The sequence below is a fragment of the Cheilinus undulatus genome, linkage group 5, assembly GCF_018320785.1.
Source record: "Cheilinus undulatus linkage group 5, ASM1832078v1, whole genome shotgun sequence".
Classification (NCBI taxonomy): Eukaryota; Metazoa; Chordata; class Actinopteri; order Labriformes; family Labridae; genus Cheilinus; species Cheilinus undulatus.
The window spans coordinates 45,679,559-45,703,985 of NC_054869.1; the positions used below are offsets into that span (position 1 = coordinate 45,679,559).

Genomic DNA, 24,427 nt, shown 5'->3' on the forward strand with positions numbered 1-24,427 from the left:
TGTAGACATGTAGCATTATGATGCAATTGTTTTGAGAGGAATTGCTTTCACTTGCTTTCCCTTTAACATAAAATAAAGAAGTTCTGATGAAAGCAGATGTCTCATTTTTCCACCCAATAACAGAAAGTTTTGATATTACCAATACACACCTGGATTGTTGACGAGAATCAACAAGGATATCATTATCCATAAAACGTAATGATTCCTTCCCTTTGTTAGTACTCCACTAACAAAGCCTTAATTATTGATAAAACATTAATATGAGCGCTGAACATAACATCTGCTGGCAGGGTTACGGTGCACATGTACCTTCATCCAAATTATCTCCCACAGCTCCGGGGCCATGCATGGTGAAGCTTTCAGCAAAGAGGGACAACTCCTGCTGAAACTCTTCAGTCTTCTCATTTGTTATCTTTAAATGTTAACGGGGAAAATAAGTGACGGAATTGTGAATGTTTGTTTGTTAATAAAATCATACTTCTGATTTAATGTTTCAAACACATTGTTTTGTTTTGATGTCTTACCTTAGTGAATGATTTCTTAACACTGGTCAGACTTCTGTCGACTTGTCTGGATTCTGTAAACAAGTCATACCACATCTGGCTAATACTGGCAGCAAGTTCCAGTTCATCCTCTCCAACCTAATAAGGCAAAAAAGTTGTAGGGGGCACTTACTAAAGATTGTCATAGTCAGATCGAATTAGTTGTTAGACTTTTCCTATAGTCGAGTGGTTGTAGAATGCCTCTTATTACTATTTTCATACATGGATCCATATTCTTTTCTGTGACATAAGAAATAAACCACAAAATCTAACTTTTCTAAGTCAGAGCTTGCTCCATCCATCAGCTTGCTCATCAAAAAGGACATAACATGGAAATCACACTGTCTGTAGTATTTTTTGTATTTTTGGGGGTATTTGTTTACATATATTTTGGTATTTCTGGGATCTATTGACCCACAAAAATGAGGGTTTTTTTAAAACTGAAATAAGACATTAGGAAGCAGTGGTGTGTTATTTTACATTACTGTGGCCGCAGGGAGACAACGCAGTGAGGGACAATACAGCTTGCGAATAACTGCAATAAAAACTAATTGTGTACTTATTGTGGGCCTTGATTAATTGTGTTTACTGCATTAAAGCTCACAGCCCAAATAATAAGTTGGCATTTGTACCAAGAGAGGGCTACAAGCTGTGATTTATTGGCAGTAAACAGGCAAATCCATGTTAAAATGAGCCATTTTGATCCACGATACAGCTGGAAAAAAACGCTTGTTTCATAAGAAGGTTTTTGTATGTGACTGGCAGTTCTTTGGAATGACTTATCCAATACTGGACAACTCAGGGTCAGCCCCAATAAGAGTTATCAGATAAATTTGTGATTTCAATAGAAAAAAAGGATTAAATGTCTGGATGTGAACCTTTTTACCTGAACGTTGTACATGGTCAGTGTCCTGTATATCTCCCTGATATCATTAATCCCCATCTCCACATCCAGAGACATATCCCTGATGTCTGAGATGGTGCTCAGGACAGACTTCAGATCTTCAAAAGTGTCCGGGCTCTGTTCAAGCTTTGTAGAGAGTTGCTGTTGAGCAAAGGATAGAAGGATTAATCACTCAGATGGAACAATAATAAAAACAAATGAATAATTAAGAAAGCTTTAGTACCATAAGTTCATCTTTGAGGTTGAAGAGATACTCTTTTGTCGGCCTGTGGAGAAGCCCCCCCAGTGAACTGATCCATGAATCAACGTTCTCACGCACTGCGTGAATAAGAGGCTCCAGGTTCACATGGATGATGTGCTCACACTTGAAAGCTGGCTCCTGCAGCACCTCCTGACCGATACTTGACAGGAACCTCATCTTATCGTCATACATAACCCAAGGTGGATTTTGGGCAGCAAACTTTTCATTGGCAACAGTTTTGTTCCTTTTCCAAAGAGGCAGGTAGTGTTTCCAGTGGGTTAGATATCGATCCACAGAGAAGAGCAGCCCCTGGATGTTCTCCGACAGTTTCTTGCTACACTCATTTAGCTGAGGATGTTGATACACATCACTGTAGAAGTTGAAAGTTACTGTCTCATCATTATTCTTCACGCGTTGTGGAGGACATTCAATGCAGGTGCCATGCATCCAACGCACAAATAGCTGTCACATAAATACACAAGAACAGCCAACTTTAATCATCACTTTAAATTACAAATATATTTTACTGAACTTGACTTTAAGGTACATAAAAAGTGGAATATTCATTATCCAAAAGCTGACTTACTGCCAGTTAACCAGGGAACAAAGAGAAGTTGGCAACTAATTTAAACATTAGTTAATATTTAGATGGCAATAAACTTCTCACCAAATTTATTAGGTACTTAATGCTTAAACATAGATGTTAAAGTGCAAAGGAAAGTGTTAAAAGTACTAAGATTACTGAAGGGGTAATGGAATGCATTAATTCTGCAGTTAACCCTTAGAGCTCACATGGCACGGATCCGTGCTGCAGGCACACCCCTTTGTAAATTGCTTGGTAACTTTTGAACCGTAAGTATAGACACTAACTTTTTTTCCATGGAAGCTTTCTGTTGTACCTTTCCAATAAATCTTCCATGCATTCATAGCTCTTACAGAACATTTTCTTGTGAGCTCAAAACTTGGTTGACTATCCGGGGTCTCTGAGGACGGTGTTGTCGTATACAACAAGAAGTGACACTGTTTATAAAAATGTTTATAACTTTTGAACCATAAGTCATAGAAACTAATTTTTCCTCTGAAAGCTGACCATTTTGCCACTTGTTTGCTACCATTGATGTCTCTGTAGCCCTAAAGGATGCCTTTCTAGCGAGCCAGAAACTTCGGTGACTTTTTGGGGTCTTTGGAGATTAAATCCACAGCGTTACATCCAATACTAAGTGTCTTTTAATCCATTTTTAATCCATTCTTGATCATGAACTTTGGCTTTCTTCAGTGGGCAGCGCCATGTTTGTTGACATGCAATGCATTGTGGGAGGGGCAGTCGACCAGGTGTGTCTCTACTGCTTAAAGGAATGGCACAAATGAGTCTAACAGCACATAAGCGCATGGACTTTTGTATAGATGTAGATATTTTGAAAACCATTAGTCACAGAATGTTTATTTTTTCACTGTTTTGTCCCCAACAGATGGACAAAAAGTCTGTGTAAAGAAAACGCTTAGTCACTATTGTTTTCTGTGTGTTGTCAATAAAAATCTCTGAGTTTCAAATTCCGATTTGTTTTTTTCCTTTTGCATTTAGAGTCCTATAATTTTTTAAAAAGTACAGTGACATTACTGTAGTAGATATATTCTTAAAGCCCAGGCTGTCCTGACAAAAAAGGATGTTTAGAGCTTGACTGTGCACCACAGGGTTGATGTTTTACAAACTTTTAAGACAGAAAGTCCAGACGAGACATGATGGTTAAAAAGCATAGCTGTGAGCTCTAAGGGTTAAAGAAAGCAATTATAAGTACCTTAAAAAAAAAAACTGTTCCTAGGGTGCAGAAACCCAATAGGTTGTGCCCCATTTACAGAAGTTGTTCCTACAAGTACAGTTTAAAATCCAATCTGTGGCTCCCATTCCCCACTCTCCCTCCCTGATTTCCAACACTATTCTATATCCTGTCCTAGCAAATGAAGGCAAAAACTCCCAAAAATACATAAAAAGTGACAAGCCCGAGGAAAAAAACTGCCCTATTCTTTCCTTCACTTTAGTCACTCACCACATATAAAAAAGATAAAGGAAGAAGCTCGCATAAGGTAAACAAGCATAGCTGTGTCAAGTCTGATATCAGGCTGCAGAGGTACAGATTATGGCCTGCAGCTTGAGGGTAGATTCAACACATTCAAAGGCAGACATGTGCTGTGGCTGCTTTTTCAACTGATGTGTGGAACTGGTTGTCAAGATTTTTATTTTAGTAACACACAAGTACTCAAAAGCATTTCTTTTTTTTAGTACGTAATGCTGTGAGAAGTTATTTTTAAGGTAATGCTACCTTACACTAGTTATTAAAGAATGAATTAGGACCAAATTTAGTGTCCCTTATTGTGAGTCATTACCATTTTTTTAATCATAGGGACAGAACAAAAAACCTTATGATCTTACCTTGGTGCTTTCTACACAGTCTCTGATACACTGCACAAGCAGCCTGTAGATCTCATTGCTCTGGGGCTGAAGCACAATTCTAGGTGCAGACATCATAGCATAAACTTGGAAAAGAGGGGTATTACCCATCAGTGCATCATTGAAAGCATCCATGTTCCTAAATGTGAGAGTAACAAGACCTTGCATTTGTAAGCATTTTTTGTGATTATTTACAAAAGAATAGCCATCATTGCTATTTAAGCAACTTTAAAACCCTGAAATTGTAAATTTACCTCTTCAGCATTTTTACAAGAGAGTCCAAGACCCTGTGCTCCCAGTACTTGTAGTACTCTGCCATACTTTTGGCTTTGCCACTGCTGGTTTCAAAGATCAAATGTTCTGTCTGAGTGATGAGGGGTCCAATAGCGGCATACTTCCTGATCAGTTTATCCATGGTCTTGGCCAGTGTTTGCTTGGTACATTTACAGAATTCTTTAATTCCTAAAAATCATAAAGTCAGACAAATAGTTCTAGTTATTGTAGTTATTCTTACCATTCCACTTACCATCATTTTAATCATTTGCACACACTAACTACTTTGATTACATACATGCAGTTTCTAATATGTTTCTATGAGATTCCTTTGGTAATGGCTCTTAGTGTAATGCAAGCACCCTCTGCTGGGGTCTCTGCAGACTTGCACACTGAGGTGTGTGTTTTTAAGCCAGTCTGTACTAGGCTGTTTCTGTGGTAAGTTGATTTGTTCTAAAATACTTTGACATATGGCTTTTTTAAAGGTAAAAGTACAAATAAATCTGTGTGATTATATATTGAGAAATCTCTAAAAATAATATATCAAACATTTCTGTGATGATATTGAATTATTAATGACTAATTTACCACTTTGTTGTATGCTTTGCTAGCTAAAATTGTAGTGTCAATTGTGGCAACTGTGGGTGGATCAGTGGGTAGAGTCAGTTGTCTCACTATCGAAAGGGTTCGATTCCCAGCTCCAAAGTGTACTTGGGCATGACACTTAACCCCAGTTTGCCCCCACTGCTGCTCTTGTGGTTGTAAATGTGTATGGATGCACATGAATTAGCTAACACTGATGGTTAATTTTCCATAGTATCTTCTGCTGTCAGTGTGTAAATGTAGATTGAATAGGTGTGAATGGATAGATGTGACATAGTGAATGGGTTGCTTTGTGAAGTCAGATGACTAGAAAAGCTCTACACAAGCTCAAGTCCATTTACTTATTTATCTGCTATTGATGTTGAAGGTGTAGCTTATCAACAGTTAGAAATGGTATAGCATTTTGGGACCTTATTACCACAAGAGTGACCTAAAAGGCTTCTGTTGCCATCAGACCCTAAGCATGCAGTTTATAGTTTCTATAAAATGAACTACTTATCTGATGTTTGAGATATTTCTACTTGCTCTACCTGGTAAATCCTTTGTGTTTTCTGGAACTGGACATTTCAGTAAGTCAGCCATCACCATGAACTGCAATTTGGACTCGATGTCCTGCTCAATCTTGTCAATCTGTTGGACAACTGACTCCAGTTTAGAGACAGCCTGGTTGCCCTGACTGATGAAGTCTGGGATAACTAAAAGACAAATTCATGTGTTATTATGACAGCCAATATTTAACTCATTAGATGTGGCAGATTACATAGTCTCTTTATAGACCTTACCAGAGGACTTCCAGTTTAGTTGTACACATCCTTGTTCTAACTCCTCTGTGACTGCTCCAATCTGTTGAGACAGCATGACAGACTTTTCCCTGCTCAAGCTGTCTTTCACAGAATGGAAGCGGCTGATGAGGTTGTTTAAAGCATATTCATACCTAAAGACAACAAACAGACCAGATCAGAGGTAACATCAACCTGTGAAATTGAGTTTTGGTACAAATTGTGAATTTAATAACGGTTAAGAATGATTACCCGGCATATTTAGACTCCAATAGAGAAACATTTTTAGCCAGAAAAGGCACTGGTAAGCCCAGTGACACAATGTTTATTGTCTCACAAATCATTTCCTTAACTTCAGGAACAAAGTTGACAACATATCGCACATCCTTCATTTGGCCATTTCCAGTGGGATCATCCTTAGATATAAAAAAAAAAAATCCACAAGAATTAATGAATCCTTGTAACAAACTATGATATGTTGTTACGATTAATTGTATGCTGCTTAATCAAAAATTTGTGTAACTCTGAATTGCTAAGAGTTGGGTGTAAGGAAACCCTGCAGGGAGGATCTGGAAGTCTAATGTCTATTCCTGACTGGATCTGTGTTTGCTTTGTGCAGATAACTCCCATGTCCCCTCTGGCTGACACCCTTAAGGTGTTCATACTAGGCACACATGTGCTGCATCTTCCTGCTGCCACATCCCAAAGTGTCATCTCAATAAATCTCCCTAGTGTCTTGAACTGGGAAAAGTTCACAATAAAAGCATACTGTAAAAATAAGAGGAGTGTCTCCACAGAAAAAACAAAACCACGCTTTTACTTCTAAATACACAAACCAAAAGAGTAACCATAATAATGTTTGTCTTGCCTGTGATATATTCCACCAATGTAGTAACAGAGTACTTCACAAATTGTTAAGAGAACAACTTTATCAAACCACCATACTTCAGCTTGTTGCCTTTAACAGGGTTATAAAGAAACAAACAAATTCTACTGATTGTGTCATGCATGTCTACCAAAACATGTTAAGTACAACCCATAGCTGATGGTCAATTGCAGTTAGAACATGATTTAAGGCACACAGATACAAACAGTAGTTTGTGGATATTCATATACAGTATACTGTTTTGAGTTCTTTTTTTCTGGCTTAATGTTATTTTCTTTATCTATCTTTAATCTACTTTTAATATATTTTACTTTCCAAGTCCTTCTGCTGTCTTGAATGCTCCTAATGTTTTAAATGTTAAATTTTTTGTACATGACTGTTGCTTTATAAATATACTAGCCTTACCTTTCCAAAGAATAACTAGATGTCTTACTGTCTGTCCCCCGGGTCAGAACTGAATTGCGAAAAAACGCTTTTAAATTTTCTGCTCCCTTTGCCTGCAACGATTTATAGAAAGACCTAAAACTTAGTGAGCTGGTCTCATTGGAAGCTTTTAAGAGGAGGCTGGTTGACTTGCAGCCAGTCGGATCTCTCTGCAAATGTTTAGAATGATATGTTTTGATTGTAGTTGATTTTAACAAATACTTCCTTTTTTTTCTTTCAGTGTACTGGTCTTGACATTTTACTTGTTGTCTGCCTGTAACTGCTGCCTATCTTGGCCGGGACACTCTTGAAAAAGAGATTTTTAATCTCAATGAGGTTTTTTTTCTCCTGGTTAAATAAATGAGTATTTTGTATGACATTTAGAAACAGTTTTAGGTGAATATGTTTTCATACGTACTGGTTTTGTCCCACTTTGGTTTTCACTGGTTTTAATGAACATCAGGGGTTTTTTCATCAGCTGAGGCAAGCTGGTTTCTACCTCTCTCAGCCAGTCCTTGTGTATTTTCGTCTCAAACTCCTTTGTTGCTTTTGCCATTTTCACATACTTATTTTTGACCTGGACAGATGCAGAAAAGTCACTTAAATGATTTATTTCATAACATTTTGGTGTCCAGACAGTCCAAATACACACTCCTAAAAATTGTGAAACATTTGTTTTTACTCACAACGTAAGCCATTTCACTCCTAGCCATTTCTGGCACTTCCAAGAAGGGTAGAATGGTTTGTCTGAGGTGATGTGAAAGAAGCCGCGCCCATCTGATGCCTCCTGAAACCAGAGGCTCACCTTTATTTAATGGTGGCTTGTCTTTCTGTGCCTCAAAGAGTTCATTTATTCTGTCCACCTAAAAGAGAGACAAAACGGCTTTAATGTTGTTAAAAGTGCTCTTAAAAATCCATCAAATCCATCAAAATAATAATAATCAGAGTTAAATATGAGCTAACACTTTATCTTAGTTCTTGGTACAGTACCTCTTTGCAGAACTGAACCAGGACATCAGTAAACTTTGTAGTCAGATGGTTGTTTATGACCTCTCTTGAGCAGATTTTTTTGAATTTTAGAATCATGTCAAAAGCGACGGTTGAAGAGCGAGGTGTGCTGAAAGACTGATCAATGATCTTAATGGCATCTCCTTCGATAGCCTGAGTGGAAATATTAAAGAGAAATGAGGTTGAACACAGAAATGTTATAGGAGCAGCACTTATGGAGCTTAACGCTGTTCAGAAGTCATATTTTTTTTAAACTTCTGTATCCTATAAGTCGTTAACCCATGTGCTTAACTGTCCCTAGTCCATAATTTTACATATATGTATGTATGTATGCAGTTTAAAAGTGTTTAAATCATGAAGTTTTTTCCCCAAAATATGCTAAAATGGTTTAAAAAATTTAGCTCACTGAAAATGAAAGAGTCTGCATTAAAGCGCTTCATGATGCTGGATGGTCTTTGAGACAGATATGACAGGTGGTCTACTAAATTTGTTAAGCACTGTATATATATTTATATGTGTGTGTATATAAAATACAAATGATTACACTGAAATTATTTTCCCAAAATATATGGTTAACTGATATTACCTTGCTGCCTGACTGTCATCCCTGATGGATACAGCAGAAGTGATAAACACAAGCATAGCAAAGTCATGTGGTCTAAACAAAGGTGCTGATTGGTCAAAATGGCATGCTGGGAACCTGCACTTGATCACTCTTCCTTATCAGCTGGACCTGTGCAAAGCATCTGAATTTGAATTAGACAATCTGATTCAGTATAGGGGACTGAACATGAAGAGTTGGATTTTTTGTGAGGAAAAAGTACAATTTAAAGTTTATTGTAATTCAATTTGAAACTTACAAATTCAGTTTCAGAAATTGTATTTCAATTATTCAGGTTGAGAGACTCATATTCAGATAAAATCTTATTCAGGTCCTGCTGACACATACAGCATTGGCTTCCTTAGAAAGTGCAACTAATAAACTATAAACTGCATTTGATGATGTCCAAGGAAACCAACAACACCAAAGGGATGTGCTTGTCAAGGTCCAAGTCACAAATTTAAGATTCCTTCAAACTGACGTCATTAAATTTCTTTCAACATACAGATATCTGGGCTTTGAGCAGTCTGACAAAGAAACTGAGGGTAAAGTTGGACTTCTTTTTTAAAACAAATGCTGATTTTCTTTTATTGTTTTAATTGGTTATTGTAATATTCTTTACATGTATATGCTATATCATCACTGATGAAATGTTGGACTCAAGGAACCATGTTGCCTTGTGATTTGTCTCTGGCCTGGGTTTTTGAATCCATTACTGTGTCTTGTATGAGAAAATGTATTACATGCTACAGATTTTTTGCCAGTCAGCTCTGTGCTGTCTTTGTGCATTTTTGGAGTCATGCTAGGACCACAGGTGAAAGTTTCTGCCTGGCTCATCACATAACACCAAAGAGAATACACGAGCACAAAAAGAGCTTAAAACTTTATAATAAATATTTTTTGGTGCTTATTTTTGCCCCAGTCTAAGTTGTTTTATGAGTTTCTTGTGGCTTTTAACTTCATGTTTAATTATTTTAATTCTTATTTTACACATGGGGTTATTTTTGCCATTGTCAGTATGTATTGATGTCTATTTCCTTTGACTAAAATGTGTATGAAAAAAACAGTCTTGCCTTACCTGAACTGTGCTGTTGAATTCCTGCACAATTGTTTTCCAGCTGCTGATCTTAATAAATTTGAAGGGATTGAAGCTGACTTTCTCCAAAGACAAAATAGCACCGTCCACTTTGCACAGCACCTCATCAATGCTTTTTGGGTCTCCAGTCACAGCTTTAAGCTCAGGGCCAAAGATCTTATCAAATTCCTCCAAAATCTGCAAAGAGCAAATTTCAGGAGAACTCTTCTCAAAATCCTGGCTGCTTGTGTTTAAGCTTTAAAGTTTAAGTTTCAGATTAAAAGAACAGCATTAATGAATACTATATAAACTGACCTTTAAAGCATTGTATAGATCCTGGCAGACAGAAGCCATGTAGTCAGTCTTCTCAAACAGTCTCTTGCGGTCAAATTCCCATCGTGGATCCCTGTTGCCTTCCTCAATTTCAGCTCGAGCCTTAAAGTAGGACGACCTCCACAGGTCCAGAACCTGTTTAGCATCATGCACCTTGGATTTGGCCTCTTCTTTGTTTTCTCTGTTAAAGATAAACCCCATTCTAAGTTAAACACAGATACAATATTCTAATGAATGACCTAGGCTCACTATAGGCAAATACTGATCCTATAATGAGCGTCACAACAATGGTAGAGTCTAAGCTTTCTATTTGATGGTAAACTTTTGGGATAGTGCTTCAAACATTTTCCTAACATGAACCCTAAATGTAATAATCAGCCCTTTGCCCAACTTGATTAAATTCCTACACTATTTGTTGCAAAAAAATGAGGTTATTATACATTTGAAGACCTATATTTATGGTGTATTTGTAAGCTTCTCTCAGTTAGCCCTCTCTTAATTTGAAAAGTCTAACCTAAAAAAAAGACTGGTCAGCTTCCCTGACAGCGCATTCACACAATCCACGCTGTGTCCAGTTTGTTTGACAAAGCCCCCGTACCATGCACCTCCTTGGCCATGGCACAGTTGGAGGGGGTGATCTTTGGCTTGCATGCCCACAAACAAGCAATAGAACCAACATGTGACCCAAGACCCATCCCTGACAAAGATTAGTGCTGACTGGAAGAGTCATTCAGCGGGATACACAGATGGATCCGAAAAAGATGGTCAGGTTGGTGTGCTTCATCTAGCCTCCTGGGGAAGGTTTATTCCAGGAGGGGGGGTGGGGGGGGTGCAATGCAGATCCTCTTTTGGCATTGAGACAGTGGTGTTCTCTACCCTTGCAGGGCTTCTTAAGGGAGCATCTGCTTTTTGCAGATGATGATCGTATGTTTGCTTTTCAGCCTGGGACTAATGCAGTCTGTAGTTTTGCAGTTTTTGTACCAGATCATTGTTGTGAAGAATCCAAAAGGCAAAGCTTTTGATTTAACTGATTCAAATCTGGCAATACATATCGTTACATGCTCACAGTGGTAACATGGATCATAGTGTCTCCCTACAGCTAGCAAGACTGAAAGCAAAGATACAGGATGATTTTCAGTTTCTTGAAATACCAGAAAGTCTAGAATTGGACATGAGCCATGTAAGCTGTGAAAAAAGCAGTTTAACATTTCAGTAACACCAATCATCATAGACCGACGACGCCATTTTTATCAGCAGTTAGTAGGGGTTTAAAGGTACAAATTTCGTACCATATCGGTTTGGTACAAGCCACTTAGTATGGTACAGATATGTACTGAAGGAATACATATAGAGTAGGGCTGTCGCGATACACCGGTATTGACGATAATCATGGTATTAACAAATAAAATTTCAATATCATGTTAAAATGTGCATATTATAATATCGTGTAAATGATCCAGTGCCACTTGAACACAGTTTGTTTTCTACAGCCGCCTCTGTTTTCTTTCGCCCTGCTTCATCTCCCTCCTGTAGCACCCCAACAACCCCTCCCCCTTCCTCCTCACACACAAACACTGACCCTCCGCAATGACACAGCAGCTGCAGTACCTCCTTAGACAGGTATTTTGAGTATAATTCATCTGCCAAAAGAGAGAACACAACATAAATAAAGTTAAAGATAAATTCGATTAACTGTCTTATTATTATTTTAATTTTTATTGATATCGTGATAATATCATTATCGTGACATTTTTGCCCACGATAATCGTGAAGTGAAAATCTGATATTGTGACAGTCCTAATATAGAGTGAAGCTCATACTTGGACTGGAAAGCGAGAGCACAACCCACGCTGTCCTGGCAACCACACAACCAAAGCAAACGATAGCAATAGCCTGAATATTCCCAACTTAAGTCTCCTGTTTGGGAACACTTGTTTCCCAGGAAATACAACAGTGAAAAAAGACAAGGATGAGACAAAAGGGGTGCTGACATTATGCAGCAGGTGCGTCGCTGGCAGCACTTAACAAGCTAGCTAAAGGTTGTATGATGATGTGTTCATGGCTGGCTAGGAAATGTGGGGATCAGAGAAAAGGGTATAAATATGTCAATAAATCAATAAAAATAAATAACCCAACACTTGGGAAAAAATGTATTAATTGAATACTTTTTGGAAGGATGCAGCAATATTCCTCATTTAACTGTACTAAATTCAGCCTATTTATCTCAATAAATATTTTTTTAAATGTACCATACCAAAAACGTACCAAACTATGACTTCAAAACAGAGGGACTTAAAAAACCGACAATTTTTACTTTTACACCCCCTAGCATTTAGCCACAACAGCTATGCTCACCAGGCTAATCTGCAGTTCCTGTTTAGTGCCAAAGTAAAGCAAAACGTCATTCTTACAAATGCAAGTTTGCTTATAGTAAAGTGAAACCAGTGTAATATATGAAAAGTATGAAAAACGAAAGCAGGCGACACAACAGGCAGGGCTTTTTTAGGGTTATAAAGTTAAATATTAGTATATTTGCATATATTAATAACTGAATTTATCTGAATTTAAGTGTTTTAAAGTCTGTGATCATTAAGACTATACCTTTTTTGTTAACCTCTACAATAGCCAAAAGCCACTATGAATTCAGTGAAGGACATTCTTATTAAGACATGTTTTTTTTTTAACCCAAAACAACATGTACCATGATACGTATCATATTTTGACACTGTGGGAAATACCCAGCCCTAGGATGCAGTTGAGTTTCCTGAGGAGGGTAACTGGGCTCAAATCATAGATAGGATATGGAGATTGGACATCCATAGGGGCCTGGAGTAGAATTGCTGTTTCTTCACATCAAAAGGAGTCAGTTAAGGAGGTTTCAAGATCTAGACAGAATGCCGCCGGGTCACCAGCCTGTGGATGTCTTTCAGCCACATCCAACTGGAAGGAGACCTCATGGTAGACCTAGAACTTGCTGGGGGGATTATATGCCTCTACCTGTTTAGTATGCTGACAATGCAACCCAGCCCCAGGTAGGCAGTGAAAAATGGATGGATGGATGGATACATGGAAGAAATGATGGTTGTATGGATGGATCGATAAAATTTTTAATAAATAAGTAAATTTAAGTGTAACATAAACTCCGCTTTAATCTAAACTTTGAATGTAAATGGAATAGCACATACCTGAATAGTGTTTGCACATTAATTGCTTTGTCCACACGGTCACAAAGCTGCCAGGCAATCCGTTCCATCAGAGGGACCATACGCTCATTTGTGTTATAGTGGCTAGACATCATCCAGATAATCTGCAGGGTTTCCATCATGTCAGGAATGGCCTTCAGGATCATTTTGAAAGTTGCAGCAGTGGCCAGATTCTATACAACATACAGCAGACTTTGGATTATAAACAAAGCTAAGTATAGACAACAAGGAATATTTAGCATTATGTATTTTTGAAAATGTACCGTGAAGCATCCCTCCAATAGGCTGAGGAAGTGTACATTACTCTCTGCCTCTAAACTGTATTTAGTCAGCTCAGCTATGGTTTCATCCAGCGTCTTTTGAACAGCTGCTTCTGCTTTGGTCATCACCTTTAGGATCTTCCTCACAACAGGCCTTTCAAGCCGCTCACTCAGAGCCCCAAGGATGGACTTTCGCTGCTGCCAGAAATATATCTCAGCCAAAGGGCCGGGGGCCTGGGGGATAGTCAGATAATGTTTACTGCTCTTTTGATATTACTGTGTATGTTGTATGCATTAGTTAGCCTCAGTATGGAGGGAGGGTAACAAACCTCTGGCTTTTTACTCAGCTGCTCCTCGACAACAATGGTAATGTGTGTCTGCCAATTCATCACACATTGCTCTAACCTCTCAACTATCTCCGGATCAGAAAGAAGAGCATCCACCTCTGGTTCCAGGTCCAGTTCAGGGATGTGCAGTTGAATCTCCTCTGTGAAGAAAACACTGATCTTAAGAGGGACTGTTTATTGAGTTTATAACAGTACCAGCTGGAAAAAGGCACAAAATAACATATGGAAACAGTGTAGTTTATGTGATTTTATCCCATTTTATTTCAGCAGAGCCTGAATGTCTTTTATTTTGCTGTCCAAAGCAATGTCCCTGCTCTGCCCTGACTTATACAGGGATGACATTAAGTTTGTGTGAAAGAAAAACAACCAGTTTTCAGTTGTTACTATAAAATTCAACATTTATTTAAATGCAGCTTAAAAAACTAATTTAAAATTAGCTAAATAATAGATTAAAAAAACACTTGAAAATTGCAAGTTAAAATCAGACAAACACATATGCCTTTAACAATAAGTCACTATAAGATTTGGTTGAGAGTGGAGTGTGGGGTAGTTGATTTAATTTACAATTTATTTGAATTGGTTATTGACCATTATCTTTTTTGGTTTTCTTTTTTATGCTTGCAAAAGTACCAACCTGGCACCGTTTAGGTATTATTAAAAAATAAACAAACAAAACAGTAATTTAGCCTCCAGCCACATTCCCAAATCCTGCTTGTTTGAAAGTGCTCTATAAATCAAGTAAAATATGCAGCATTATAGTATTAAATTTACAGCCTGACATCAAAAGTTTTACTCATATTAGTGAAGCAAAAAAGGAAAATGGAATATTTGCATTATGAAATGAAATAAATGTTTAAGAAAAAGAGTGACAATAAGGAGCACTTCTGGTATGTTTCTAACCACTAGTGCCCATGCAGGAGAATACTTCAAAATTAAACAAGAGGTGGATCCAAGTAACCTTGCAAAACAGATGGATTGTCTTGACTCCGTGTCTGTCATCAGTTAAATTCATCTTGCTCCTATCAGTGTCAATTGAGGAGAACCAGGCGGTAGCTACAGGTTGATCTGAGGTGTACTGGAAGCTAATAGCAATGGCTGCCAGTAGTGTTGAGCTCAGATGTATCTATCATCTAACAACATTTTTTTTTATCAGAACTGGACCACAGTTCTTTATCAAACAAAAAGGAAAGAACAGCATTGAAATCCTTTCATGATGAAAAAGATGTTTTTGCTCTACTGCCAACCTGCTTCAGGATGAGTTTGCAGTAATTACAGGTGGGGTTTAGTTGCCCTGTGTAAGCCAGTAAGTACAATGCCTGCCGCCACTGCAGCAATTAGCTCAGATGTAGATTTAGTATAGCAGCAGTTTTATCAGAACTGGACCACATTTCTTTATTAAAACAATCGCAAAGAGACAAACTGAAAGCTTTTCTTGGCAGAGAAGATGTTTTTTTTCCCCACACATCTCTTAACTACCCTCCCTCCTGAAGCCCTGCCCTTCCCAAATGCTTTGTATGAGAGGTTTACCAGATGAATGTGAAATATATTCCATGCAAGAAAATACGAAACAGTCTACAGGGCGGCAGGTGTCCATCCATCTTTTTTGGAAATACTTTCTTATGAATTGACTCTGGTCTTAAAGTTGCAGTTATGCACTCCTGCTGCTGCTAAAAAGGATGTTCCATTCCCTGAGCATTTTTTTTTTTTTTTTAAGATTTTTTTGGGCATTTTTGTGCCTTTATTAGATAGAGGAGGACAGTGGATAGAGTTGGAAACAGGGTCAAGAGTGGGGGAGAGACATGCGGTGAAGGGCCTCAGGCCGGATTCGAGCCCGGGCCGCCCGCGTACATGGGGAGCGCCTTTAACCACTAGGCCACCTGCTCCCCCCTGAGCAAATTTTGAACAATTTAAAGCAAAACAAAGCCTATTCAGGGACAGCTGTTAATATGCTAAAAAGAGAGGAGGAAAGGGGAATCACGAGCAGTCGCTGGTACTGTTCACAGATTGCTTGACTTAATAACTTCTCTAAAATCAAAAACTCAGCCCTTCAAAAGTCTTATAAAACAGACCTTGTATCTGTAGCTCCACGACGGCTTTGTTGAGTTGCTCCGAAAACTTGTGTGTGCAGTGGAGCACCTCGTCACATACTGGGAAATGTTTACTTGGTGTCACTTGAGTCTTCTTTTCAGCCTCTTGACTCTTCGTCTCACGAGGAGAATCTGTGCTGCTATGATAACCTGCACCAGTTTCCCTCATCTGGTAAGCAGTTACTAAGGGTATATAGATCTGAAAAGAGAAATAGAAAAGTTTTTTTTTGACATTTTCATTTAGAAAGTCTTTGACATGGATGGCTGATGCTCAACTTTTTTTTTTTTTTTTGCAGATGTTTCATAAAGTTTTCCCTGTACTGTGAAAACAACAGCTGAATGATGTATCATTTATACAGAGCCATGATGCAATGTGTTTATGCACAATAGTCTCATCACAGGATACACAGTATTTGTCACGTTATCAGAAGCACATCAAACTACTATTTCTGTGATGTTTGATTCAAACCAAAATCTATACTAAAAGTCACATCATCATAAGTCAGAAAACAGAGCACTGTGCAGACAGAGTCTGTGTGTCCCTGAATGTAAAAGTTACCATACCATACCATACCGTACCATACCAAACACTTTATTGTCCCCTTGGGAAAATTTGTCTTGGACTCCAAGCGCTGCACACATTCAGCTGCCATCACAATAATCATAACCATAAATTAAAACATTAAGCACAAGAATCCTTCTATATACACAAGATCCAAGAAGTACATGGTTTGGTTTGCACATACCAATAAAGAAGCTAGTACCAATGAGAGCCAACAGCCCACATATATTGCACACACCCATGTATTGCACAAGATAGGATAGAAATATGTATATATTGTAAAAAGCAGTAATGAAGTAATGTCAAGTCACAATGAGGAAAAAAGATGAAAAGGTAAAGGAAAAGGTAAAGGAGAACGCACCATTAAGTTATTGCACAAACCCTTCAGCCTCAAGAAACAGAATTCAAAATTTTAAATGAGGTGGGCACAATCGAGTTTTTTAAACCAGTTCAGTTTACATTTGGGGACTCTGCACCGCCTACCAGATGGTAAGAGTTCATACTCAGGGTACAGGATGTGAGAAGGATCAGAGAAAAGCCTCTGTGCTTGCCTTTGGACAGATTGTTTATACATGGACTGCAGGGAAAAGTTCTCAGTCCTTCCTACTACCTCCATGGTGGTCTGCACCAGACGAGAAAGTTTAGACAGAGAGATTACCGTACCAGGCTAAAGTTAAATGTTCAGGTTGCAGACAGTTCTAGTTCCGTCACAAACACACCGGCACGACACTTGGGGCAGATACTCAACTGCATAAGGCTAATCTTCAGTGAGTCCCACTCTTAGCAGCCCCTTATCCCAGTGCCTGTTAATGCTGTGGTGACATAAATGGTCCATCAACAGCACGGATGGGCTGTTAGTTGTGTGCTTTACAGCTGGAAGCATGCACTGCAGTGGGCTAGTAACAGGAGGCTCAACATGGTGAGCTGTTGTTTAATTAGAAGTTATAATCACAGGGCTGATCATGTAGACTAAAATTAACTGTGACCATCATTTGAAAACTATTATGATGTTTAAGTAACAAAAAACAAGCAGCAAGTTCATTTGCAAAGTTTATCCTATCATGAAACATTCCGCTCCACCTCTTTTCTCTCCAAACTTTTCCTTCTAGTCCTTTTCTGTGTGTGTATCAGAGCTGCTGTCAGAGGGTTGGACCTGATGTGTGATACCTGAAATCTGTAAAATGGGCATATTAAAAATATATAATTGTTTGACTGAAATTTTAATTGTTGTGCATGAAAATATGATTCATTAAGTTATAGTAGTATTTTAATTAGTACTTAAAATTTACCCCCCACAAAGTTACATAGAAGTCTTACCCTCATTACAAATGAAACACAGTGAGGGACTAAACCAGTCAAAGAGCTGTAGGCTTTGGCCTTAGCTTATTTTAACTCTCTTTCCTGTATAAAGTATAATTTACTTCTTTACTAAAAATTGAAATATTTCTGATATTGTTCAGAACAAAGTAATACTTGGAAACAAATAAGTAACTGTTGGTTAACTGGGAAACTAAGGAGGAATTAACAGCTTTTTAACTCCTCTTTAAATTTACTGGGGTCTTACAACCTTGTAAAGTACATGCATTGGCCACATTCCATATCTGTCAACAGGTGGATCCATCTTATAAAGCCTGAAGTTTTGTTTGCCTGGTCAGAGAATGATCTGACCAGTCAGACTGGTTTAAGGAGAAAGAGGTGGTAGCAATGGGCATGGTTTAGTTGAAACAACTGAAAGCCAGTATACAATGATAACCATCTGGCTCCTCTGGTTGTGAAGAACCATGTTTTGGCTGCCTGTCATTGTTTGGAATGCTAGCAGTGCTAGCATCAACAGACTCTGTGCTAGTGTTGGCAAAAGCTGCTTTTTTACTTGCAAAATCCAGTAAAATGTTGACAAGTATCAGCCCTAGCCTCAACTCCAACACCTCCTCCAATCACTTCCTGGAAAACTTTTATTTACTCTCAATTATACATAAACAGTGATTGATCACAAAGCTAGGGGACACAGTGGTGCTTTAAGGATACACTGATAGCTCAGCAGGCCAGAACATAAACATGTGTGCAGACTGACGCTGAAGCTGTTGGAGTTCCATCAGACTCTTACTTGTGCAAAAAAATACACCTAAAGACAAAAGCATAAAATTAGCCTATACACTCTTTTGGAAAATTAAAAAATTGAAAAAAGCTACAAATTCTAACACCTTCTGGTCTTGCACTCCACCTCCTGCCTCTTGCCTTAGGACAGCTGGGACAGGCTCCATTTTCCCGTGACCACAAATAGGATAAGTGGTGTAGAAAATGGATGGATGGATGTTCTTGCATTCAAGACTTTTTTATACTTTTCAAGTCTTCATTTTTGTAAAAATTGATTTATCAACTTTTACTACTTCTTAAGACTCTCAGACACCCTGTTATAAGGTGGAGCATCATACAGAAAAGTAACCCATTCATTCACTCCTTAAGTAGCAGTTATAATTTATCAGTAATACTTACAGTAACTATGCCAGTTTTTGTGTACCTTATTGTACAGTGTTACCCTTATTAGGGGTTGCATTTGGTTGTCTATGAACTTATCAAAATTTTACTTACATAAGTTAGTTTTTGCTGGAGGCTCTGAAGGGGGTCTCCAAATTGATAGCCAATGTCAAAAAGCGTGGGCATCAGGAAATTGGCCTCCTTCATGTCCGATGGTTGAACAATGGCATCTGCAGAAAACACAATTAAAGATCATCAAGTCAAGTCTTCTCTGTGTGACGAATGCTTAAAAAGCTTTATGTAATGACACTTTATAGTCATATCACCCTTTGTGCTCCGGATAAAGTAGAAGACTGGAGACTTTAAAAATCTCTCTGGATAGTTGTTTATAGCTACATGAACCTCAATGTGCTGAACAACTTGATGCTCCACCATCTGAAAACACAAAACAGGACATTGGTTTAAGAATATTTTTTAATACAATATCATTATACACTGAAGTGACAATGACAAACAAAAAGCAGTCAAGACAAATGAGAGGTTGTTCTCACATAGCAGGGACTCAGTTCTTCCATCTCCTTTGTGTCTGCAGTTATTTCATCCTCACTTCGGCTTCCAGACTTCTTGTCAGGATCTGTGTCTTCATTTTCTGTGGTCATGAACATTTTAGCAAGATGAAGTCATTTTTGCCCTTTCAAATAGTAACTCAAAGCAAACGGGGGCTGCTTTAGTCACTTTGAGACCCCTCTCAATTTGGTAAAAGAAATCAAAGGACAGAAACATTTCTGAAGCATCTCTTTATAATGAACAAAGCCATAGAATCATAAATACCGGGCATACCCTAAAGCACTTTGCTCTGCACTTTTCATATGAGTGACAATATAATTTAAAACCTTCACATCTCAATAGCTTAACCAGTCTAGAATCAAGGTTCAGTTTTAAGAAAGAAACAACATATGAACACTATAGGTGTTCTATCAGTTCAATTAATTTATCAGTTAAAGTTTAATCTATTCTATGCCACTTTACTAAACAGTTATCAGATATATAATGGATTTGATATGTCTACATTGGTCTACCTTGCTTAAATTTGATTATGAAATATTGTTTTATTGAGGGACTAACTGAAAACTGATTTCAGGTATCACACATCAGGTCCTAAGTGAAATAAGAATATTATCCTGTTTGAAGTGAAAAACATGAACTTTACATATTTTAATGTCCAAATTGCTTTAATATTCACGTTTCACATCTCATTTCTATGCAAAGTCCCATTTAGATAGAAAGGACCAGTAGTTGAGCCCACATTTCCCGCAAAGAATCATGGGGGCTAGGAATAAGATGGAAAGAGCTCTACACACTGGCTCAGGAAAAGGGTACATTTGTAGCTTGGAAGCTTGAAAAACTATCCCTTACAACAACTTAAATGATATATAATGTACTGCAAGAATTTGGACCAATGAACACGGATAGTGTAGAAAGAGACCGGGAGAAAGAACTAGGACTTGAGATAGCAGGAGACATTTGGGACAAAGGCCTGAAATATGTGAACACCTGTTCCCTTAATGCTAGACACTGTTGCATACAATTTAAAATACTACACCGGTTGCATTATTCAAAGGTAAAACTACATCAAATCTTCCCAGTAACTACACCAATCTGTGACAAGTGTAATCAAGCAGAAGCAGACTTACTACATAGCCACGTCTTACGCTCCAAATTTCAAGAAATCTGGGTTTCTCCTTTTTTCAAATCAAAAATCTTGAAGGTTTAAATAAACCCTGATCTAATTTTAGTTATTCTGGGGGTATCAGTAGGCATTCGAAATCTTAATGGTGCACAGCGCCACCTCCTGTCCTATGGCCTTCTGTCTGCAAAGAAACTAATTCTGTCGCTCCGGAAGAAAACAGATACTCCAACTTTTAAAGCTTGGATAACACTACTGACTGATACTCTCCACTTGTAACAGTTTGGGAGATTTTGATAATATTTGGAGTCCACTGATCTCATACATGAGAAAGTCAGATTGATAAGATGCACTATTCTTACTTGGCCTTCTGTTAGTCCTAAGTAGCGCTACTATGGGTTGGGGTGGTTAAGGGTGGTAATACAAATGTCTGATGGTTTTCTATGTTATCTTGTTTTCTATGTTCAGTTGTTCTGTGTTTTTTATGGCTCATAACAAAATGAAGCAATGTGCCCATTGTGTATAAAACTGTATACTGCTGTACAGATGATTCACAATAAAGATACTGGAAACAACAACTTAAATGAATTACACTTAATAGTGGGATATGCAGTTTAGCTGTTTTGTGCCTTGCCTCTTTCTCCCTTTTCAAATGATGTTTTTTGCTTGGATCAAGCACAGTAATGGAGGGCATGAATGGCAAAAATTTACTGCTGCCAAAAATGAGGGCCTGCCAACAGCCCAACTATTACATGAGGTTGATATCTTGCAAACTTCTGTCATCTGCAGGAGCATATACCATCACACTCAGCTAGCTCATGGTAAGTCTAGCTTGGATACTGCAGATAATATGGCTAATAATCAAATTCACTATGGGGAAAATTTATGGGATTTTCACTTTCAGAGCCACACTGTTGAGCCCTGTTTCACCTAACTTAACACAGGCAAGTGAGGGCAGTAGCTAATGCCAAAACAACAAATAAGCAGCTTCTCTCCTTGTTGTCACTGGGAACTTAAACATCAAGCTATAGACTATTCAATGTCTATCCTCTTCAGCATCATCACACCACTGCAAATTTCTTCCACTGATCAAAGCAGTAAAGTAGGTCTTCTTGTCTCAGAACCTCTGTCGTTCTTTTTTTCTTAACCTCCAGCACAGACTCAAAAGCACCAACTTGATCTTAGGAAAAAGGTAAAGGTCACACTGTGCTAGATCAGGTGAACATAGACGTTGATACTGTGACTTGTTTTTGGGCTAGAAACTGCTTTACTGAGAGTGCAGTGTGAGCTGGTGCATTGTCTTGATGAAGAATTAAACAATTTTTCCGTAAATGTGGTCTCTTTCGTTTGACTTTTCCTCACAGTTTTTCTACAATCTGTTTGTAATAGTGTTGATTCACCGTTGACCCTTTTGGAACCCACTACTCAAAAAGATACCCTTAATGTCAAAGAAAACAATCACTGGGCCTTGAATTTGGACTTGCATTGTCCTGCTTTCTTCATCCTTGGTGATGATGGTGTTTGGACTGCCGTTTTTGTGCCATTCAAACACATGTGCACGTGGCATGCAGTCTTCCCCATCACCTCAGTTAATGTAAGAAAAGATTCAGCTGCTGTTTTGTTCAGAGTCATCCAAAATTTAAAGCCTTGCTCAACTTTTAAGCTAATCATTTTTCGACGCCTTAGCAAAAATAAGTGCTCTCCAGCTTCAACCAGCAGCTAGCAGTGAACTTTTATTTTTTCGCTAGCAGTGAACTAAAGGCGTTACTTATTGGAAACTTACAGCAGTTGTGTGTAAATACACAACTCTAAATATATATAACTACATCACGCAGGTAACAACATCCCCATAAGGGCAGTCTGATTTCATAGCCAAACCTCTTACATCTACAGGTAGCACACACCCCTCTCTCTCACCCCCTCGTCAAATGAGCGGTATTGCCAACTCTACAGTAAGAAAAGTATTGGCTGTCCAAAAAGACTCTAGAAGTCGCTAATGACGTCAGCGCCTAATTTTCATAATTGGCCATGTGCATGTTATTGTAATAGGCGCCACTGGAGAGAGGAATAACGCAGTATCCTGCACAGAACACTTTAGGCCAGTCGGAGTAATCCACATGTTAGCAGGTTAACCGCTACTCAGAGTAACTGACTTCTGACTCAGAGAGAACTCAGTAACTGCCCATTGTCTTAACTAGATTCAGAAAATCAACATTAAATCCAATCCATTACGGTGGTATTAAAAACCAGCTCAACTCATGGAAAACCAGTGATTTAGGGACCATGACACACCTCAGTGTAAAAAGGTGACGACCAAGCGCCGTCTTCCCATGTTAGACAACTTACCCTCTGGGATCTCCACTTCAGTTTCTTCCTCCCAGACAGTCTTGAAAAAATAGAGACAAGATAGAGTATCATATTCAGCGAAATCGTCCAAATAACGAATGATATCCTCCTCTGTCCCATCGTCTCGACTTAGCAGGTCATCAAAACTGTTCGGCTCCTCCTGTAGGTTAAAAGCGATGGAAACCCGCTGTCGAATCCACTCGACTCTCAAGTCGCTGTGGACCATTTTGTGAAATTAAAATAAAATACACATCGAAATGATCGAGAACATCTTTTTTTTTCTTTCTGTCAAATTAACCGCCCTTCATATGTGTCTGCCGTTACTTTTAACAACTACTTTTAACAACTCTCCAACTATCCGATGTTGTAGTCTAGTTTGTGGTTTCACGTTGCCTGGCAACGCTCGAACGCCTCGGTTTACGTTTACTACGGGAAGTTGCTGGCATATGGTTGCTGCTAATGGGAGGACGAATGTGCCAAAGATGGGCCAACAGAGCCAAGATATATCTCACCACAGCTCAGCTTGGTTCACGTAAGGAAGGCGACGATCAAGACGTGTCTTGGCTCTGTTAGCTAATCTTTGGCATCCCCATTATTAACATCATATATTTAGGGATTCCCAAATGTCCAGAGACTGTAATATGACATAATTTACTTGTGTATTGACACAGTGGTAATTTTGAGTCTTGTAAAATGCCAGATTTGAATAGATAAAGGTGGGAGTGAAGAGTAGCCCACTTGAATATGTTTTTAAAATTGTATAATATTTAATGCTAATATGCTAATGACAATTAATGATTCTAGGTTCGAAACACTTGTAAAAAGAATAATTGAATTAGGCTCTAAAATACAGGAAAATGGCTTCATTTGGTCAGATTTGGTCAGAAACTTTTTCTTTAAAACAACTCTTACCAACGCTTTTCAATGACTACATTAATTAACTACTCTCACATATCCACAGGGCATATGATATTTATTTATTTATTTTATTCATTCAAATACAGTGAACTTTGGCCCAATGACACACACCGATTCCGCTCACATCACTCCAAAACCACTGTCAACAGTCCCAATAGCAGCACGGAGGTCTCTATTAAAGACACTGTAGTCTGTGGAATGTCCAGGGACTTTCAGCAGATGGAAGCAGGTTGTAGACCCTGGAAAGGAGCTGTCCACAACATAAAGTTTACATAAAGTGTGTATTTGATGAAATAATTAGCATAGTGGAAGCAGGTTGTAGACCAGTGGTACTCAACCTTTTTTTTTTTTACCAAAGAGCCACACTGTCTAAAAAAACTTCAGCGAACCACAATACAACCCAGTTAATCTGTAGTGGAAATTATACT

At 38.3% G+C, this 24,427-nt stretch overlaps 1 protein-coding gene across 1 annotated transcript in view; it reads right to left on the minus strand.

The window, feature by feature from the left end:
- The window catches only part of dnah10 (dynein axonemal heavy chain 10), a 63,513-nt gene extending 40,206 nt beyond the window's left edge, over positions 1 to 23,307 (minus strand). The window contains exons 1-24 of the mRNA XM_041787514.1: positions 23,082 to 23,307; positions 21,860 to 21,877; positions 19,600 to 19,688; positions 19,375 to 19,483; positions 19,163 to 19,278; positions 15,994 to 16,210; positions 13,907 to 14,064; positions 13,581 to 13,811; positions 13,300 to 13,490; positions 10,097 to 10,295; positions 9,785 to 9,979; positions 8,088 to 8,258; positions 7,784 to 7,960; positions 7,530 to 7,674; positions 6,333 to 6,378; positions 6,041 to 6,178; positions 5,792 to 5,943; positions 5,540 to 5,704; positions 4,388 to 4,595; positions 4,116 to 4,272; positions 1,670 to 2,149; positions 1,429 to 1,587; positions 525 to 641; positions 310 to 412 (exon numbers count right to left, since the gene is read on the minus strand). Coding sequence (XP_041643448.1) covers positions 310 to 412; positions 525 to 641; positions 1,429 to 1,587; positions 1,670 to 2,149; positions 4,116 to 4,272; positions 4,388 to 4,595; positions 5,540 to 5,704; positions 5,792 to 5,943; positions 6,041 to 6,178; positions 6,333 to 6,378; positions 7,530 to 7,674; positions 7,784 to 7,960; positions 8,088 to 8,258; positions 9,785 to 9,979; positions 10,097 to 10,295; positions 13,300 to 13,490; positions 13,581 to 13,811; positions 13,907 to 14,064; positions 15,994 to 16,210; positions 19,163 to 19,278; positions 19,375 to 19,483; positions 19,600 to 19,688; positions 21,860 to 21,877; positions 23,082 to 23,307 — 3,967 coding nt within the window. The remainder of the gene's footprint in view (positions 1 to 309; positions 413 to 524; positions 642 to 1,428; positions 1,588 to 1,669; positions 2,150 to 4,115; positions 4,273 to 4,387; positions 4,596 to 5,539; positions 5,705 to 5,791; positions 5,944 to 6,040; positions 6,179 to 6,332; positions 6,379 to 7,529; positions 7,675 to 7,783; positions 7,961 to 8,087; positions 8,259 to 9,784; positions 9,980 to 10,096; positions 10,296 to 13,299; positions 13,491 to 13,580; positions 13,812 to 13,906; positions 14,065 to 15,993; positions 16,211 to 19,162; positions 19,279 to 19,374; positions 19,484 to 19,599; positions 19,689 to 21,859; positions 21,878 to 23,081) is intronic.
- Between the last annotated feature and the right edge of the window lie 1,120 nt (positions 23,308 to 24,427).